The 21,647-nt window shown below is 44.1% G+C and overlaps 1 protein-coding gene across 5 annotated transcripts; it reads right to left on the reverse strand.

Moving 5' to 3' along the window:
- Nucleotides 1-2,977: 2,977 nt before the first annotated feature.
- On the reverse strand, nucleotides 2,978-21,306 carry GOLGA7 (golgin A7). Of its 5 annotated transcripts, none has more exons than XM_025174737.2 (7): nucleotides 21,181-21,265; nucleotides 20,294-20,481; nucleotides 18,716-18,848; nucleotides 13,382-13,534; nucleotides 9,860-9,961; nucleotides 8,228-8,291; nucleotides 2,978-4,234 (listed from the first exon to the last, which is right to left on the reverse strand). In XM_025174737.2, the coding sequence occupies exons 3-6, from the start codon at nucleotides 18,824-18,826 to the stop codon at nucleotides 8,244-8,246; spliced, it is 414 nt and encodes a 137-aa protein (XP_025030505.1). In that variant the 5' UTR covers nucleotides 18,827-18,848; nucleotides 20,294-20,481; nucleotides 21,181-21,265; the 3' UTR covers nucleotides 2,978-4,234; nucleotides 8,228-8,243. The 5 variants fall into 5 exon arrangements, with proteins under 5 accessions (XP_025030505.1, XP_088008021.1, XP_007440807.1 ...); XM_088151895.1 differs by having other exon boundaries at nucleotides 20,294-20,464; nucleotides 21,181-21,208; XM_007440745.3 differs by lacking the exon at nucleotides 20,294-20,481 and having other exon boundaries at nucleotides 2,978-4,189; nucleotides 21,181-21,306.
- Nucleotides 21,307-21,647: the final 341 nt, after the last annotated feature.

The following is a 21,647-nucleotide window of genomic DNA, read 5'->3' on the forward strand; positions in this document are numbered from 1 at the left end:
CGCTCGGTGACGTCACGCCCCGAGCGCGCCAAAAGGGGCGGGATCCCCTCGCCCCGCGAGGCGGGGAAGTCCTCTTTGCTCCGCCCCTTCTCTTAAAGGGGCCGTCGGGCGCCCTCGCAACGTTCGGGCGCCGCGTGGGGGACCGACGGGGCGCCTCGCGCCCTCCGATGGGGTTGGCTGCCCGGCTTGGGCGCCCCGAGGCTGCAAAGCCCCGACCCTGATTACCTTCCCGTAGCGCCCCACGCCCCGATGGGGAAAGATGAGGCTTCCGCACGGGCACATCTGGACGGCCAAGTGGCTGGGCTGGGTTCACGGAAGCCGCTCAGCCATCACGTTCTTAATCGTGATTAATCATCCTTATTATAACATAACTTTATATTATTATATATAATAATATATTATATTATATAATTTTACTAATTATCATGATCAGTACACTTAAACAAAGGGGTGGGGACAGGATGCTAAAACCCGTTTTTAAAGGTAGGGTTCCTGTAGGTCTCAAGCAGGCGACAGTCCGCCTTGCGGAAAAGCTGCTCAGAGTAGGGCCCGGTTAGTAGATGGATGGGAGACCACCAGGAATCCGGGCTGTAGATTGGAATGGTATGCTAAAAAGAAAAGTTTCGGGTGAAGGCATCTGCAGATCTCTCTTTCATTTTGTTCGTAAGACGACTGAAGGGACTCCCAACCAATGGCCCAAGGGTGTGTGTGTGTGGTTTTTTTGCATTAGCTCAAGAGCACTGAATAGCCAAGCCCACGACATGCAGGAGACTACATGTCCCCCCCTTTTAGGACCAGCACTTTCGTTTTCACGCTGCCCGCTTTTCGTTCATATGCTTCTCATTTGTCAGTTCTTAACGGACTTAAATGAAACTGGCCAGAATAAAATTCTAGGATTAGTTGTGGTTAACACGAAGAAAGGCACGTGGTTATGTTTTGGCTTGCGTAGGATTACGAAGATGTTCCCACCCCCCACCCCCCCAGATAGCAGGACACGGTACTTTCTATTTTCGGCAGAAATGGCCACAGGGTTGCAAAAACAGGAGTTTATCAACCTATAAATCACTGGAGGCATTTGCAGCCAAATAATGTTTTATCTGCATGGCTTTGACCTTGAGAAGTTCCCAGATTACTCTGGCAGTAAGTAGGCGGCTTTGTTGTGCTGGGTAAGCTCAGTCTTCGTGATCCTTGTCTCCAGCAATGGACTTCATGGCTGAAAAGAATTCACTACAGCATCAACATGCGAAGGCGTCCATTTTAAATCTGACTATGGGCTTTTCGGACTGGGCTTTTTAATACAGTTTGCCTTTATTGCAATAATGAAATCCAAGCTTTTCAGCATAACGTGAAGTTTCCTGAATAGCCACGAACCAGTATTTTATCTCCTAATAAAACACAGCCAAATACAACCTCCTGCCTCTGCCATGCTAGCCTTACAACCACGCTGGATTTCTCAGGGAGGGACTTTACTAGCTGCGTTTGAACAACATAAGCGACATCATTCAAAGACTAAGTTGCTGGATTTATATACCAGTTCAACAATAAAACCCAGGCTAACAAAACACAGTTGCTGTGTTCCTATTAAACTATGCTCAAAAGGTAAGACAATGACTGGGTTTCAACCACCACCTCAACTCAATTTCACCCTAAAGGAGGCTGATGGGTGAACTCGGTTAATGGGTTACTCAAGTCTAGAGCTTGGGATGGTAGCACATCTTCACCATTCAGTTTGCTGACAAATGACCTTTTCTTCCAGTTTCCAGCCAGAGAGATGGAGGTGAGAGCCGCAGCACAAAAGGGTGCAACTCAGAGTTTTCTTTCTTAAAAAACTGCCCCACCACTAGGCAGGCAGGAAGAAGAAATAAAAACACGATGGGCATGGGGGAAATTACATCCTAAGCCCAGGGGTTTATCAGGTCAGGCCATAGGTTTTATTTTTTGAACTGCAGAAGGGGAAAAAAAACCAGAAAGTGACAGCCAAAAAGTCCTACGATGCTGAGACAGACGCTGCCAAGGTAACTGGAGAAGTCCTTGGTTTCTTCAGCTGGCTGGTACCAGATAACATATGAGTCAGGAACCCATGAGTTGGGTTAAGTATGTATTTTCTCTCCAAACACAGGAACAGGATTACAATTCCCAGAAGGTTACAAGTGTGGCATTTTTGTTCTCCATGCAGTAGGCCAGCTGGTATCAACGCACTGGGTTCTCACACTGTGTAGCCATGCTTTCTTTAACCACAGAACACAGTGCACCAAACATAGTTTATAAGTTTATAGTTTGGCTGGCTTCAAACGAACATGGGACCCAAACAAATCACATGGCTTACTGCTTTATAGTCTGCACATTGCAACACTAGATGGCTTCAGAGAGGTTAGGAGCACCTGGCTGGAGAAAGCTGTCTCCCACAATCATGATGAACTTGCCACAAACTTGGCTGAGAACTTGGCTTCTCTTCAGATCGTATAAATCTTTTGGCTGAGAATGCAAGGTGTCAAGAAGCAATGAATGATAAGTTCAGGTCCAAGCCTAATTTCTGATACATTAATTCCATGAGGATCAAATGGTATTTAGGGATACAGTTAATTACATAATTTTGTCATTTCTAGGCAAACATGAGTGGATCTAAAAAAGACATACTCTCTCCTCTTCCTCCTGCCCACGTGGAACAACTTTCCATGAGGTCAGAGTGGGAGTAAATTATTTGTACAAGATAATTTGACATAAGCTGTGTCATCCTGTATGTATGTAACTAAAGCTGTCATTAAATACTAATGCTCAGTCCCTTCACATATCTTTAAGAGGTTGTAATTTTAAGAGTTATTGCACAATGATGACAATGCATGCACTGCCATGTTCAGATGACATGTGTAAACCCAGCTCTGCTTAACTATCAGAATGTAGGACTTTTAATCTTCTCACAAAATGCCATCCATTTCACTGCTATGGAACAAAAAAAGCCTGTATTTTACACCAGTGCTAGCAAATGACAAACAATTTATTTAAGAAAAAAGTTACTAAGCCATTAATTATTTTCCAAAGTTGATTGTAACGGGTGCAAAAGGCAAAATACTGTTACAGATTAGAAAAAAAAATGCACAAGTGTCTATATATTTCAAATATTAAACTTTTTAAAGAGAAGGATAAAGAAAGCAATGAGGAAAGGGAGCTGAAGAATTATACAGAAGACCTTGATCCACTACTGGCGTCTCTTCTATTGCTCAGAGAGAGAGAGAGAGAGAAAAAACAATCAAACTATGCCACCTATTTTAAAACTGATCTTGTTTGGCAAATTCTTTAATACCTGGGCATGAGAAATAGCAACTGCCAAGCAGCAGAATTACTTTGCCACTTTAGAGTCAAAGAGATACACTGAGTAACCCACATTTAATAGAGAAGAGGGAACAGAACAAAGAACATTTGATTCTGTGGTAGAGGGATGAAATGTTCCAGGTATTTCTGCAAGCATTACGCTGGAATGTTGAACACAAGTAGGAGTACTGCAGAGATGACACTTGTGAAAAGAAAAAGCTGACACACTGTTGAACACCATCTCTAGCTTGCCCTAAACCTGTTTGCCCTAAACTAAAACATCTAAAAAACTTGAAAACCTTATTCATTACCTACATTTACATATTCAACATTTAAGGGTGGAGGGAGCAGAGAAGTGACACTTTTGCTAACACGACATATTTTGGGCTGCTGCATTTTCCTCACGTTTAAACACAGCGTACAGCTTCTTCACCTGAAATGTATAGTGGGCTCCATACCCCAAAATACATCAGCAGTAAAAATAACCCCCCTTTGCAATTTCTTATCGGAGTCATTCAGGAAGATGGGGGCTGTGTCCCTTCTTGACAAATCACCAGGTTGCGCTTCATGAACATAGGCCTCATTTTTGGAAACACAAGTGCCCAGGGCATCCAGTTACTTTCTTCCCCAGAAGCTGATGAAAGCCCAGGGTCCACTGAGAGAGTCCCACCACCTTTAGGTCACTCCCAGTTGGTCTTCTGCCTGCTGTCCATGACTGCTTGACCTCGCCGAAGAAACGAGCCACCTGGGTGACGCTGCAGCTTCAGGCAGAATGAAGCAAGGCAGATGCTGGCCAACTCGCATGAAAGAACAGGAGTCTGAAAAGTTAGTCCTTGTGTAAATGGCACCATGGAACTGGGGACAGCAGGGAGGAATGATGCTAGAACAGAAGAAAGAAAACTTTCGGAAACCAGTTCGCTGGTCCCTGGGAAGAAAACAAAGCTAAGTCAACAAAATTTAAAGCACAGCATGGAAGCTTTCAGAACTTTATGTCATCTTCTTGGAGCTGTTGGAAGATAGTAGTCATACTAGGCTATGGGGTAGCTTTCCCCTTTGTTAAATGGAACAAAACCACAGCTGAAGAGTGATTGGAAGTTTTCCTGAATCTGTGATTACATGGGATTCTCTTAGAAAAGACAAGTTTTTCAAGGGAGCAAGCATTTTATCACATTGCTACAAACATTATGATCACTTTTTCCTGCTTATCTTGTTGGGAACAATGGATGATTTAGGGAATCAATAGCCTTGCTCTTGATCATGCACTGAAGAAAGAGAGTTTGGTTCCAGCCTGTGCTCCTCCTAGTGTATTCCCTTCCCTGCCAGCAGGTTGTTTCTGCAGCGTCTAGCATATTTTATTGTGCACCCCAAATATGGCTTTGGTTATGTTTGCTACATTGGCTGACGCTGGGGTCCCAAGAGGCATTCAATATTCAGAGGTATTATAAACAGTGTCTAAAAAAGGCTATCTTGAATGAGACTGAATCCTCCTGAATCCTCAAGGACCTGATTCAGGCAGTAGCTATGCTATAATTTAACTACAGCTTGTTGGACAAATCATAGTTAGCTAGGTTCACAGATCACACTAAGCCATTAATCATTCTGAACCAGGATTGAATTTATGCCCTATGCACAAAAAGTCCATTATGCAATATTTCCCAATGTGTTAACTCTACAAGCCAGTCCCTTGCTGATTACCTTCTGCGGGGTAATGATTAGACAAAGCAACAGGAATGATGGGCACGGCTGTCTGGAACTTGCCTTGAGATACTGACTCCTTACTGAAAGGATTTACATTTCACAGAACCTTGCCAAAGATGGGGAGCCCTTCTAGCTTGGGTGCCCGAGACCACTTTCTGCAGCAGCTCTTTACATAAGGAGACGATGAATCTTCTCTAAGTTCTGTCAATCAACCACTTCCTCCAGTTCAGAAATGTCACGATGGTCTCGGATGCCAATAGTGATACACAGTGTGTGTGTGCATGTGTGTGTGTGTGTGAATGGTAGCACTAGCAGGTGATCAATGACTCATAGCGTATAAACTGTCCCAAACAGGCATCAATACAGAAGGGAAAACATGCATCCCAACGATACAAAGTAAAAGTCATAATAAGTCCATCTTTTTTCATGCATTAAGCAGTAATGTAGACTTTTTACAACCACAATAAATTCTACTTGAAACTTGCCAGAAGAAACAATAGTCAAGAGATAGTGTTCCCTTCCAGAATAAAGTTTGGACAGAAACTACTTCCACAGCAACAATATTAGGCAGGGTTTTAACTACTGATCCAGAATGATTAGCCCTGTACTCCATCCTTCTGATAATTACTTTTAGTTCAGTTCCAACTGGGGTGCAAGTCACGTAAGATGCCTTCTACTCAAGCTCTTCCGTCACCCACTGGCATCGGCCTATCACTTGCCTCTTGTACCAGAACTCTCTGAAGAAACATCAGCCTAGGTCATTCCAACCAATACTAAGTGGAAAACCTACATACGTCTAAGGCAGCAGACCAAATTCAGTGGAAAGCTGTACCTTAAGAGCTAGAAAAGGATTGCAGATAATGCCAGCCCTGGTACCTAAACTGATGCTCTTCCTCAAATATTTATTTCACAATATACATTTCCCCCAGGCAAATTGATTCCTCCAGGAGGAAGTGAAAAGACAATAATTAAGAAACCCAAGATTTAAAAGACAATATAAAATGTTAAGTAAGGTCTTCTTCAAAGCCCCTATCTTCAGGTGCTCACTTGGAGAGGAAGCAACCTAAAAAAAGCAGTAGCAGGAATATCACCTTCAGAGAGGCTGACAGAGTACCTACTGGGACACTGTTCTCTCCATATCTTCTATTGCCCCATATCTGTCAGTGGGTCACATGGCTAGAAGTATGATGAAGCTACAAACTTTAGGGATAACAACTAGTGGCATGAAACCAATAGCCCATTATCACCCTGGAATGTCCAGGTTACTAGCAGCCTAAAACACGCTAACAAATCTTCAGCCAGAACAATAAATGGGAAATAGGACGGTTTCCAATGGTGGGGACACGGGCTTGCACTAGTTCAGCCCCCAACAGCTGGATTGTAAAACACATCAGCAGGGTAACATCTCTAAATGGGCCCTCTTCAAACCATAGGAGTGTGGCAATATCCATACACATAAGATACAAACTAGGTATCAAGTTGTTAAAACAACAGCTGTCTGATAGCCTATCATTTGAGATCAATGCATAACATCCCTAATACTGTTTACCCTGCTTTTTACCATAAAACCTTCCATGCAAAGATGCAGTTAGGCTCTTTACAAAATGACAATGCACCTAAACAAAGAAAAAGGGTTTATTTATTAATTACTAAGATTTTTATGCCACTTCATTCCAGAATTAATTGGTTTCTTGTCTATCTAAAACCTCCATTCTGTCTATATTCTGTCCTACTCAGGTCACTTTAGTCATAACAACCAAATTACTCCAATCCAAAACAAGGTGGTCTTGGAAATCAATTGCTTTTTCAATCTTTGGCACGCCATTTGCTACAACATTATGAATCTTCTTACCAGCTATAATATTGGTTTCCAGCAGTTCTTTGCCATTTCTTTGGAAAGCTTGCTTTAATCCATATTATTTTTAAAAAACTGAGCATCTTTGCAATGCTTGAGACAGTTTAAATGGGGATATGTACCACCACACTGTCATTTCATCAAAGCATTTCTGTTATTTTAATTTGCAGGTTTTCAGTCCAAGCCCCACAAGCCCCACATCCTCAGCCAGTCTGTATTTGAAAGAATCCAACCTGGCCATCTCTATTATGTATAGGTTGGCAGATTGAAGAGGCAGGTAAAGTGTCTAGACATAATATAACTTGTTAATCTAATTTATAGCCCACGTCTTCAAGATCAGGAGGGGAAAAGGAATCCTGGCCCACACAACAACTAAAGACAGCAATAATTCATTTAGCAGACACTAAGGATGAACACTGCTCAGGCACATTAGAATTAATGGCTGTTCAAAGCCCAAGAAGCAGATGTTTTTCCTATAATGAGGATGCCAATTGAGACAAGCCTCATGCCACAGTATACTAAAAACCAATATAAAAATGTATTCAAACCTGGTTAGAGGCAAATAAAAGCTCTCTTTCATTGTAGTGCTTTGAAATGAAGATGCCCACTGCCTGCTATATTACCACTCACTAATTTCAATTGCTGATCAATTTTACATCGTTGTACTTTGTTAAATCAGAACTTTGGGGTTTCAAGCTGAAACTTCTAGATTTTATCAGTTATTAGGGATATACAATGGAACCTTGGTTAACGAACTTAATTCGTTCCGTGACTCTGGCCACAACCTGAATTGGTTGCAACTCGAAGGAAATTTCCCCATAAGGATCAATGTAATTACCGTTAATCCGTTCTGGCGTGGAGGACAGGGAGGCGGCTATTGCTTGGAGGGAGAGTCCCCCTCCCTACAACCACGTGTCATGGGCGGAAAATGGCCGCGGACCACGTGTCGGGTGGAAAAATGGCCGCGGACCACGTGTCAGGGGCGGAAAATGGCCGTGGACCATGTGTCAGGGGCGGAAAAATGGCCGCGGACCGTGTCACGGGAGGGAAAATGGCCACGTATCCTGCTCGTACCCTGAGGCGGAGTTCGCAAACCAAGGTAAATTTTTGCGGCTGGAGCTGGTCGTAACCCGAAAAGTTCGTTAACAGAGGCGTTCATAACCCGAGGTACCACTGTATAAGATACATCCTAATGTAATTAGGATGCTACGAGGGGATGTTACTCCTTCAAATGTTAATAAACAACGTGTTCAGGAATGCCTGGGAAGACCCATTACTCCACAGACTGGTCAGATAAGCAGCATCTTGGATGGGGAGGTTTTGGTGAAGCATGTCTCAGGCTCAACAATTACTGGTAAGATTTACCTTTAACATCAGAGGTTTATCTTCCGCTGCTCACACCTCTGTCTTCGTAAATGGTAATTTCAACCTGTACAGTAGGTCTGTTAAGAAAATATACTGCAGGGCAAGTCACAGAGATAAAAATGAGGAATAGGGCTTACCCTAGATTTTCAACTGGATGTCCTTCAGAAGTGTTGGGCTTCTAACTTCCAGAGTCGACATCGTGGCTAGGGATTCTGGAAGCTGAAGTTCAATCTATCTGGAGGGCACCAGTGGTGAGAGAGTTCTTACAGCGGATATCCCCTTAGCAACTGTTCGTAAGCCAGCCTATCTGGACCTGGAACCCTGATAAAATGAAACCAGGACACATCCACCTTCTACTCCTCATAAGCAGAAGAGCTTAGAAAACTCTATACTGCATTTCTCTTGGCACTCATTTCAACATGTATGAGTTCTCTTTCTGGTGACAGAATTACCCCATAAAGCAAAAAGACCCCCTCCTCTATGGCAATCTTAAACATGCAGAGTCATGGGTGGGCATTTGTTCTAAGAGTCCATGTACCAACCAGAATCTAATCATGGCACCTTGAATAACACACCCATTACTTCGGGCTTACGACATACATGTCTGTCTGCTACAATATTAAGGAGCAGAACTGAAATAAGTGTCTTCCTCCCATCAGTTTCTCAGAGCAGTTTGTGTTTTGCTTATCCAGTCCTCCCTTTCTTAGTCCCGGCCAAAGTTTTCATGTGCTGAAATACAATGAAGGTTGCCCATACAGCTCCATGTGGGCTAATTATATTAAATACCATTTTCTCTCCAAGAAGCTCGAGGAAGTGCACATGGTTCTCCCAGTAACCCTACAAAGTAGATGAGGCAAAGAACCAACAGGTACAGGGAGCCCCCAGTTTAAGAACGAGTTCCATTCTCAAGGTCTGTCCTTAAGTTGAATTTGTATGCAAGCCAGAACAGTATTACTGTATAATTGTCAGGTCTAGCCCAAGGAACTCCAGGAGACCACGCAGATTCAGTCCAGCAATGTTTATTAGCTACAACCTCTAGCAAGAATCTTCCCAGACTGAAACCCCAGTTCCCAAGTCAGCCAGCCACAACATTGTGAATTCCTCAGGGAGGTGCCAGTCTCATCCTCTTGTATCTCCCACGCTCCTCTGGCGAGCTAAAAAAATGTTTTTCTCCCTGAGCCTGGCCTTCATAATTCCATTCCATCACAATAATACTGTATAAGTAGTATTGTGTAATGAAATCAAACCATTGTGTATTTAATTCAAATTTTGCTACAATAGGCTCCGTCTTAACTATGGGTTGTCCTTAACCTGAGCGTTCTTAACCCAGGGACTACCTGTAGTCCAAGATGAGCCAAGGAGCTTCTAATTTGAGCAGAGCTTGGAATGCGCTCTTTAAATGCTTGCCCAACACTTGCTGATACAGACCAGATGAAATATTGTGCTGGACCAAAGCTGAAAGTAACCTTCACTGACACCAAAGTCACCAACAGTTTCACCCAGCTCCATTGTTTGTTTTTAAACAGCCACCGCATGGGGTTTTGTTTTGGGTTTTTTTGGTGCACAAAGGGGTGGACAGAGAGAGGCAGTCCATGTGCTAGCAAAAGTTTAGGAATCCACAGAAAAAGATACAACCCTTAGTCCCCTCTCAATGGGGTCAGTCAAGAGGAGGCCTTGTGGGGCATAGATCTTCTCGTTTTGCTCCTGAATGTACTTGGCAATTTTCTTTAGAACCTGGAAAAAACAGACACATGCTTGTTTCAATTCCAGCTGTTATAAATTCTTAGTAATGCTTTCAAGTGATGAAGGTGTTAGACCAGTGTTTCTCCGCCTTGGCAACTTGAAGATGTGTGGACTTCAACTCCCAGAATTCCCCAGTCAGTCATGCTAAGGTTGAGAAACACACTACTCTAGTTGTTGTTGTGGGTGTTAGGGTTAGGGAATTCTGGGAGCTGAAGTCCACACATCTTCAAGCTGTCAAGGCGGAGAAACATCGTGTTAGATTGACAACAGGGAGACCCATCTTCATGCCAGTCACTCTCTCATAACCCAACTGAACCTCACAGAATTATTGTTGTTATGGAAATCTTATATTGTGATTAAATATAAACACATACCAAATAAAAAACTAATACTGAACTGAAAACTATCACTGACCTCAAGGTGGTCATCCATGAGCAAGGCCAATTTCATTAATAGCTACAGTAACTGGAAATCATTACATCATTTAACACCATTCTCATGGAATAAAAGGAAACCAAGGAACTATAGAACATGCCTGTGTTTACCCAACCAACCAACCAACTCATGGTTTAATGAACTGACGCAATTGTCTTGGTTTGCACAAGACAGAGCTATAAATTCAACACACTGGTTGTGGTCACACATCACACTGAGCCACAAACTGGGGCACCACATTTTAGCTCAAAATATTGTGCAAGTTCAGTCCAAGTATAAACTAGCTCAGAACACCTATATCACATTCAACAACTGTCTACAGCCACTAAAAAACATTAGTCTTTTACCGTCAAGGTCGACTCGTGGTGGACCTTCAAGGACACATCCTTGAAGAAAACTAGCTTTCCTGGCAGCAATGTCGAAGTAGCTTGCCATAGCCTTCTGCCATGGTGTTTGTTTTCTAGTCTAGCCTACATCCCAGTAGTCTCCCATCCAAATATTAACCGGGCCTGACTCTGTTTAGCTTCCAAGCTCACAGAATACCTGCAGGCAATTCTCACAATTGTCTCTGACCTCTCCCTGCAATGACAGTGTTGTGTGTACACATTTGGGCACATGCATATAAAAATATTCTTCTCTTGAGGCAATACTCCCAGCAACTACCTCAGCAAATACACCCTGGCTGCCAACCCCAGTGGAAAATCTGAAAGGTTGTTTTACATAGGAATGTAGGTTATTTGGATCACAACTGACAACCCACAAAATGTATCACTTAAAATATTTGTAAAAGGTTCTATTCATCTACAGATTAGCATTAGACTGAAGTGTGGTATTTGGAAAGTATTTTATTCCAAGTTTAGAACAGGTGGATTTTAAAAGCCAACTTGGCTGGATCTAAACATGTTCAATGCCCATTGTGAAAAAGAGAATACCACAAAGGCACTCTCAGTAGAGAGACCTCAGAGTACCCATGGGCTGGCACAAAATCCAGATGACATAAAATTAGGAACAGAAGCAATTAGTGTGAAATTGATTCTACCTGGCAGAGCCAGAGAACCATGTCATGCTGACTTCTGAGAAAACATGACTTTTTTTCCCCTTCCTAATAAAAGAGTATTATCTGGCCAAAAACAAGGCTTTGTAATGCCAGGAAAGTGGTGGATGGAAAAATTTCACTCCTTCTTTCAGGAAGGCCACCCTGAAAACGTCACCAATGGCATGAAAGCCAAGTAGCCAGTTAGGGCAATAGGTGTGAGATGGAAGCACTAAGAGTAGGCTTATTTTCCGTGGCTGAGTTTATGGCAAGGAAGCTTGAGTGACATAGAGGGACATCTTGCCTGAAGCAGTTGAATGCAGCTTGCCTAGCACCATATTGTTCTCAAAAGGAGCCGGTGTTGGATGCAGGCATGGAATATAAGGCAATGCTTTTAAAGGGCAAGGAAGAAGATGAAAACTAAATTTCTGGGCAAAGGCAAGGCTACCAGACAGAAACTAGGGAGAGCCAGGTTCAAGTCCCACTCAACCATGGAATTCATTGGTTCATTTGAGACCAGACTTTTTTTCTCCATCCTACCTATTTCACAAGGCTGTTAGAAGCATAAAAGGAAGGGTTCCCCAGGTATTCTGCTATTAGTTCTTTAAAGGAGGGCACAATATACCTTTAAGAAACAAAGACAATGTGAAAAAGGAGTTGGAAGAGCCAACTGTCAGTTAGTGCTTTAAAACAGCCTCTCCCCATTTATTGGAGTATAACTCCAAATTCCTACCAAAATTTAACCCACTTGGAGGGCGCTACCAGGCTGAGGAAAAACGTTCTGAGAATCATCAGGCCCTCTTTCAGAACACAGGACAGGAACAGAAAGACTCTAGAAGAGATTTCTCCCTTCTGTGGATCGTCATAGTTTACAATAAGGAAACGGAGCATGGAGAATTCTCCTCTGCCTCCAGGAAATCCAAAATACTTCCAGGTCTGCACAATAATGTCCTACTTGATGTCCTCAATTAACTGCTGTGGTTTGACCCATGTTTCACAGCACACCCCTAAATAAACGTAGAGCTGAGTTCTCTCTTGGTTCTGCTCCCTGTTGGTGGGACATTCCAAATACGTCTATGCTTCTACAGTTATCACTGGCCAACTTCCACACAGCAAAGAGTAGCCAGATACACACTGAGCCCACCTTTATTTCTTTCTTAGATTTATATCCCACCTTTCATTCAGGAGGGTACAAGGCAGGGTCCACAGTGCCTCCTCCTCCTGTTTTTCCCCACTCCAACAACTCTGTGAGGTAGGTTGGGCTGAGTATGTGTGATTAGTGGCTCAATCACTAGATTCAAAGACTGGATTCACATATAGATGGCTTCACCACATTCTTTCGAATTATATTGATCACATATGTACCACATAAAAACAGAAAATGTTGCCCCCATCCCCAGGGAGGGGGATGGAAGTCATGTAAAACCCTGCACATGGGGGCACTGCATAATATAACACCTGTATCTCTTTGCTCTGAGAACTTAAGGAAAGGTGGATTGCACATACTGATTGGAATGGAGCAGGTAACCACATCCTGTTGGGGCTCTAAGTGTTTGGTTTCTTTTTTTTTTATCTGTTCAATTGTGTCCGATTCTCGGAGACTGCCTGGACAAGTCCCTGCAGTTTCTTGGCAAGGTTTTTCAGAAGTGGTTTGCCATTGCCATCTTCTTCCTAGGGCTGAGAGAATGAGACTGGCCCAGCTGGCTTTATGCCTCAGGCAAGACTAGAACTCATGGTCTCCTGCTTTCTAGCCTGATGCCTTAACCACTATGCCAAACTGGCTCTCAACTGGGGTTTAACATGCCCCAAAGATGCCTTCCCAATATTTTGTTGCAAGGGATTAATGCTGTTCCTTCTGTGGATTTTTTTTTCCTGCCATCAAACCTCCAGTTTGCAGGCATTACCTTTTTTTCTTTTAGGGAAAGAAAAGGAAATCAGCTGACCTTCTCATAATGTGTCTCCATGCACAGAAATATAGTGTAGGCGGTCAAGCAAGCCAAGCACCCTTCAAGGTAGGACTGGCTCCCAAGTTTCTCCGCTTCTGCATAAAGATTATTCAGGGTCCGTACAGTTTCTTCAAATTGCTGCCTGTCAATCTGAACAAAGGATCTCGTTTAGAAACAGACATTCAGGCAGGTACAAAATCTAGTTTCTTAAACAGGAGCAACCTTCAACATATTTAGATGCAAGCCATATGGAATTCAATGGGTCAGATCCCTGTGAAATATAGCTCGACCTCTTGGATGAGGAGGGCTACGCTACTCTGTCAGGAGCTTCATGTTCAGAACTGAGGCAGAGGAAACAATTACAAGTTTTAAAATAGTCACAGACAGAATACAATTTGCTTCAGAAAAGCATTCCAAGACATTTTCCAAAGTGTTCCTGGCACAACTCAATTCACAAAAGAAAGCAATCAGCTGCTACCATGAAAACAGTATGTTTTTCCTTGGTGGAACTGCTGATCAAAAGATCACAAAGAGAAATCATATTATTTGCCTTTGCTTTCGACACTGATATCTACCCAGCACAAGTAGCCAGTAAATTATGAGTATTTGAGAACAAAAATGCCAGAAAATTCTGAACAGCAGAGAAAAGCTTGACCCACATAGCAAGAACAGTAATTTCAGGACATAACAGTGACTCATTACTCTTAATCCATTAAGGACGATTTTACCAGGACTAGTTTTAACAGGTTTCTTTTCTTCCATTTCTTTCACTCAGGAGCTGAGAGGTGCTTAGAGGCAGAAATCTAATTCAGGCTCCAGTCCTGGATGCACTGAATTAGGAGGCTCATTCAATGCAGTGAAGTTTACTTCCTAGCAAATACACAGAGAATCTGGCTGTCAAATTCTCAGTTACCTCCGAACATTGCAAGTTTGACCTTGCCTTTCTTTCAGGAATCTTACAAGATGACAATGCTGTCCCCAAGGTACAGGCACGTAAGCTCTGAGGTCCCTCCTCATGCTTAACCAGGTTAGTTAAAGACCTAGCAGCTCCACATTCACACAGGCTACATTTGATGAGGCTACTTTTGTGGCCTTCTGTGCAGTGTCAATCCAACACCTTTGGTTTATTATTCAATGCATTGACTTGAACACAGAAAATGGGGGCTGCGTGTTCATTCATTTTTATTTATTTGTAGGTTTTATAAACCACTTCACTCCAAGGGCTCTAGGCAGCATACAAATTATGTCCAAGTGTGATACAAAATAACAGTAGTGTAAAACCAATAGAATTGTAAACAACAAGAACTAAATGTCAAAGTTAGGGTTCTTTCTGAATTATTACAGATGGTTTTTACCAAGGATGTTTTTGACAATTAACACTGGAAATATAGCCGTTAATTTAACATTTACTGTAGACTGTGGACATTTTCTACACATTGCTGCTACTGATTTATTTGGTGTATGGCATCTCATACATGGATGTACTTTAAATATTAGCACTTAGCCTAAGTTAAAAACACTTTAAAATATAAATGTTAAAAAGGTCTATATTCAATGCTGCTACTGATACCTTATTTTGATTGTAAACTGCCATGAGTCTGCATGGATTCAGCAGCATATAAACCCAATCAATCAAATATGTTTGCCAGAGTGTTACTTCAACCTGGCTAATCTGTGCCTATGACCAATTGATCTTTTGAAAACAGATCTCTTCCTACGAATTCTTCAAGATGAGGACAGTAACCACAAGAACCATGGAAACAGGATAGCAGCATCGATCCTGGGCACACAATCACTTTGCAGCTGGGACTGCATTTTTCTCTAGTTTCTTGGTATTCAAGAGCTACAAGGGAGACAGCTGGGATCGCAAGACATCACTTGAAACAGAATTCTCCCTTCTTCCATTTTGGAAGCTCTCCTTTTCTTTGTTTAAAGTAAAATAACTGCACAAAGCCTATTGTAGCCTTACTGTGCCCATTCTACTTTTTGGTTTGGCATAAACCACTGAAACTCCACAGTTAGCTGGAGTCAGCTTGGAACAAACCATTGTTACTCTTTGGTCTGCTGCTGAATTCAGCAACACAATCTCAGGAGGCTTCAGAGAGGCCACATGGGGCTTGCAGCCTGCTCCTCCCTGCAAAGGCATCCAGTGGAACCCATTATGATGTCACCTGTGTGATGACATCATTGCAGGAATTACACGAATTATCAGTCACATCATTTGCGGTATGACGTCATGACGCACATGCCATCATTTTCTCTCCCCCAGGACCAGACCTCCCTGCTATATAGGAAAGGGTCTGCTTAAGAGGCCCTCCATATATCAGCCTTGAGAGTTCACAGTCAAGCTACTTGTCTGGTAAAGAAATAAAGATTTGCTCCAGGCATAGTCCTCTTTCTCCACCAGCAGCTGTCGCATTTCTATCTGGAGAAGAGGGAAAGGACAGACCATCCGCTCCCTTCTCACTCATTTGTATGTCATTCCTTATCATCTGAGAGCCAGTTTGATGTAGTGGTTAAGGCATCAGGCAAGAAACTGGGAGACCATGAATTCTAGTCCCACCTTAGGCACAAAGCCAGCTGGGTGACCTTGGGCCAGTCCTTAGAAAGGAGGTGGCCAGGGCAAACCATTTCTGAAATCTTGCCAAGAACACTGAAGGGACCCATCCAGGCAGTCACCAGGAGTCAAGACTGACTCAAAGGCGCCCCTCCCCGCAACACCTATGACCATCACACTTTTCCTTAAACATAGACTGAACATAAGGCATAATTATAAGATGGACGCATCAGTTCCTAGTGTCATAGAAAAATGTGCCATGCCCTTAGCATTTGTTTAAAATGAGAGGTAAAGAATCTAGTATTTCGAAGTCTCCAGCCACGCTTCCCAAACTTTCTCCTTCTGCAGAAACCGCCCAATGGCAAGCAAATGGGCTGCTCAGTGGATCCACCCGGACATGCTCTTCTTCATACTCACCATCATCCAAAGTAGGGGGGAAAGCCACCAGAGGTTTTCACTTGCCAAACTCCACTCCCCTGAGAGCTTGCAAGACTCCAAAGGGAAAGGGTCTCTCCGAAACCTAGTTTGCTCTGCTTTGCTCCCAATGCTCTTAAGATAAGCAAAAGGTTCACTGCCAATTATCCTTCCACGCAGAGCTGGCATGACTTGACATTGTACAATTTAACACAACTACATTTTCCTCTTCTAATTAGTGGCAGATCCAAACCTGAATCATTTAACCCCAAGAACCCTCAGATGTCCAAAAGAGAGATGCTGAGAGACAGGAAGCACTGCTGTTGCTTTAGTCACCATCTGTAATAAAGAGATTTCCACAGACAAATGTGACTCTTGCGTGGCTTCTTTTAATTGCTTGAGCTCAGCACTCGGCAGGACAGACTTGTTCTGCACACGTCTAAACAGGAAGTAGCCACCATCAAAGACAGCAGGATTACAGCTCTGAGATTTCACATTCAAAGCTTATTTCTGTACTGTAACCTTAAATCCAATCCAAAGTTACCATTCTAAACAAATCAGATGTATTGGAGATCAAAGGATTCAAACAATAGGATTGAAATATTTGCCTGTTGCAGAACAGAAATAAAAGTAGGCTCTGAAACACTTGTTTCAAAATCTATACAATAATAGGTTTTCAATTAAAATACAATAACATTGGGCTCTCATTATGTGCTCTAGGGGTAGATCTCCCATACTCCGCCTTCTCTGCTTTGGAAAAGATGGCTTTTCCTGCATCTCTGTCACTAGTACTGGCTACTGATTTCAGCTTAATTATAAATAGAATTTACCATCTTGACCTTTTTCAATTAAAAACAATACAGAACGATAAAACAACTAAAGACTGCACTGGTTGTGCAGAGTTTAAAATCCAGGAGAAATACAGCTATGCAGTGAAGACTGCGTAGGAGGAAAGCCATGTTAGTCTATGATAGCCCAAAATCAGGAGGAGTTTGGTAGCACCTTTTCCAACTAGCAAATTGTATTAAAAGACATAAATGGCAGCTCATGAAAGTTTATGCCTTTTAATAAATTTGCTAGTCAGAAAATCTGCTACTAGATTCCTTCTGATTCTATGCAGTGCAGTGTTAACTACATGAAATAGCTATTTTGACAAGGGAAAACCTATCCTTTCCTCTGGGATTCTCAAAAAGCACTTTCATTGCTCTCAAGGAGCAGGAAAATATTTTCACACTGGGTGATCTTAGCTGTACAGAACAGATAACAATTACTGCTCTCCCACTGGCTTTTCTTTATAGAACGAACAGCACCACAGAAATCACTACCAACCCTTCTGCTACTTTCTGCTCTAACCAGCCCAAGACAACAATTAGCTATCAGGTCAAGTTTATTCAGCCCGAGCCATTTCTAGAAGAGCTTGGTATTTTATATTTGGAAGGAGGTTCTCACTCTTAATACATTTTCCTCCCCGGGTACTGAATTAAACGTTTAAGAAGTTCAAAACGTTAAAGCAAAAATTAGGCAGGTGCAAAACCAAATGTTTCAGAGTGTTCAGTGCCACTGTAGACCATGCCAATGTTTTAGGAGTGGGTTTTACACATCTCTAAAAACCATCTACTTAGTATCAGGAAGCAAACAATAACATAGCAGTTCATCAGAGTTAGTTTTATGTAACTTGGCTCCCTGTGTTTGATAGTGTTAAAGCAAATACAATATAAGGTAATGCTTGAACTGCAATTTATTGAAGCCATCGTAGCCTGGTACACGGATCAAACAGCCTTAGATCAGGCATAAGTGAACTGAGACTCTCCTATCAATGGTCATGCTAAGATAGCTAGGAACTGGAGTTCATCATCCTCTGTAGGACCAAACAGAGTTTTTCCCTATCTAAAACAGGTTTTAACCAAAGTATGATTTGATTTGGCAGGTGACAAATCCAGTCACTGAAATCACAGCACAGGGTTCAGCACAGAGGTTTCCACAAACTTGGGAAGGGGGGAGGGAGTGTTAGTGGATGGATAAAGAATTCTGAGCACCTGTTATGTGTACTTGCAAACTGGCTGATATAAAAGACATAGTAGAAGACTCCTTACTACCAAGTGACTCCTTTGAAAGGAGCCATACTTCCACCCATCATTTCTAAGAAAGTTCACAATGCTGGAGGCTATCGTCTTTGCTTTGTACCAGGCTAGCTCCTCACTTTTTAATTAATTAGACAGACAGATTCAGCTGAGGTACAGAAGCAAGCAAGCTGCCATGAAAAGTGGGCAATTGGGCACCCCAGGCACAGTGTGTTAGACAGACCCAGCCCACTTTGGTTTGTTAAAGCAGATTATAGTTTAAAGCTAGTGGTTACTCACCCGATTTTCCAACTCTGGGGGGAATTTGGTCTGGAACTGGCACTTAGTGCCACTGCTGTAGTCCCTCTGGATGAAGACTTTGCTGGCAACAGGCGGCTGCTGTGGCCTCATCTCGCAGCTCAAACTGGCCAGTCTGGATGTGAAAGGAGAGACAGACACAGCGCAACGGGCCTTTAAGCAAGGCAGACAGCTGCTTTCTTTTGATGGAGCCCTATCAGACCATCAGGTCACTCGAGTTTTATATTACATTTGCCGTCTGCACTGGAACATGCGCCTGCCTGGTTCTACACACTGGGCAACTATTATAAACAATTAAATAACCTGATGTAATTGGCATGCATACTGAAGGCCTTAATCCCTCTACTTAAAAAGGATGACTATTGGATACGTAAATTAATATTTAATGGCTCCAGTTGTTATGAGGTACATGCACCCACAAAATACGATCTTCAGCGCCCTGCTTTTTGTCCTGTAATCATGAATATACTCCAAGATAGCTCTTTGAAACATGAAACAGCACTCATGGTTCAGGTCTCCCTGCAATTCAAGAGAAACTCCACTGTTCTCTCTCTCTTTTTTAAGGCCAACGAGGAGAGGTGGAAAAGACCGGGAATATTTAGCCTTGAGAAGACAAGGCTGAGTGGATGATATAAGAGAGCACTCTCCAAATCAGTGTTTCTCAACCTCAGCCACTTGAAGATGTGTGGACTTCAATTCCCAGAATTCCCCAGCCAGCATGGCTGGCTGGGGAATTCTGGGAGTTGAAGTCCACACATCTTCAAGTGGCTGAGGTTGAGAAACGCTGCTCCAAATGCATGAAAAGATGTTGGTCTCATTCTCCATTATCCCAGAAGGCACAGTATGGACTATAATCTCAAGTTAGAGGGAGGCAGATTCCAACTGAGTATTAGGAAAACCTGTCTAAGGGTAAGAGCAATTCAGCTTTTTAAACAGATTCAGTGGCTTCAAAGCATCGACCATCTCTAAGATTCTGTTCCAGCAAAGGGGCACGCTGGCATTCTGTTGCCACTTCTTGCTCTCCAAGCCACTTCTTTGCCGCTTCTTTGCTCAACCTTTTGCTCATCTCAGCACTATGAGGACTTGTTTAACATACTGCAATGGAATCTTACACTTCTCACTTAAGAACTCCCACAAACGAACCTCTGGGAAAAAAGACCGATTAATCAGAATGAAACGGCTCCCTCTCGACACAGCTCAACCCCCCCCAATTCAAATGGCCTCTTCCACAAGTCCTAGAAAGAGCGCTCAGCTTCACGCTAAAAGCTGAGAAAGGGCACAGGAAAGCCATTTCAAAGGTTCTCTCCACCGTGCAGATGAACAGGCGGCCTTCGTCCAGCCATTCAGAGTCTAACCACTTCCTTTGTACCTCTGGACTCCAGATCAATCCTGTTCTTATTCCTGTGTTATTTAGGTAACAGCAGGACAACTGCGTCCATGAAGCCCTTTAAAAATGCACACATCCTTAACAGGCCATCCCTTAGAGCCCACTTTGACCTGCTCTCTCTCCCATCAAAAGCAGCAGGCCGGAAAAGAGGGAATCCCAGGTTTAAAGCTCACCTTTACCGTCCAGAAACCACAACCTTCCTCTCTCAGGGTCCCAGATGACCACTCACAAACGGGGCTTTCCTACAGCTGCAGAGCCAGGGAAATGCCACCAAGGGCCACAGCCTTGCAGGGCATCGTTTTGGGCTTATGCCAGGGGTCCCCAAACTCTTCAGCTCATCGACCCTGCAGGACGTTTCCGACTGTTCATCAGACATATACGATATGAAAATAATGTAATAAAGGCTACTTTGACGAACAGTGCTACGAATAACAGCAACAGCAGCAGCAGCAACGTCGACCCTTGGATAGTCCCTACTGAGCGCTCTGGAGAATCCTGGCTTATGCCGGGGCGACCTCCCCCTCCCAGGCCAAGCCCCGCGGCTTCTTTAAGCCCATTACGAGGGTCGCCTGTGCTAAAGTCCACCTCGCCACGCACAGCCCAGAAAAGGCGTCTCCGCCCCGACAAAGACCCCCCGTCTCCCCGGCGAGCCCTCCAGAAGCCCCCGGAGCTGCCGAGGCCGGCTCCCTCCGTCTCGCGCCTTAATCCGTTTCCGGGCCCCCATCGCTGCGGGGCTCCCCCCAGCCGGGGCCGGCCGGACCCTCCCTGCCAGGCGGAGCAGCGCCCTGAAGGCCGCCCGGGGGCCGGGCCGGGCCGGGCGGGGCGGAGCCACCGGGCGCCTCCCTTCGCCCACCTGGGGAGCCACGGACTGAGGCAGTTTCAGGGCCTCCTCACACCCACCCTGCGAGGCAGGCCCCGGCGGGCTGTCAAAGCGGACGGGCGGGCCGAAAGTTGGCCCTGCGGCTCGGGGGACCCCGCCAGCCGTCGCCGTACCCCTTCCCGCCCAGGCCTCGCCCGGCCCGGCCCCTCGCCCCGACGGCCGCCCCGGCGCCCCGCTTACGGGCAGAGCCCCTCCGCCGCGGCCGCTTCCAGCGTCTGTCCGGCGGCGCAACGCCTTCACTTACGGCTGTCGCAAAGCCACCCTCCTTGCGGCTGGGAGCGGGAGCTCTACGGCCGTCGGAGTGGCTGCACCCTAGATCTATTCAAGCAGAGGCGAGCTTCTGCCATCCGGATGGGTCACTTCCGGGTTACGCTTGAAGCGAAGGCGTTTTAGGACGAGAGGCTGGTCGTCCCTGGTGGTTGCAGCGCCCCCTCCCGTGCGCGTTTAGAAGCAGATTCTCCTAGTCCAGCTCGGCTCCATGGACCCTTCATGGTTTTCTTGGCAACTCTATGGGAGGGTGTGCCAATGCCTTCCTCTGAATATTTTTTTAATGTTCTCCAACCCATGGATTTCCTGGTGGCCTCCCATCCAACTCCTATTTAGGTCCGACCCTGCTTCGCATCAAATAATGTGCAATTAGGGTCTCA

This window comes from Python bivittatus, unplaced genomic scaffold (genome assembly GCF_059951505.1).
Source record: "Python bivittatus isolate LINGU-HERP-01145 unplaced genomic scaffold, Pbiv_v1 ctg000680_np1212, whole genome shotgun sequence".
Lineage (NCBI taxonomy): Eukaryota > Metazoa > Chordata > Lepidosauria > Squamata > Pythonidae > Python > Python bivittatus.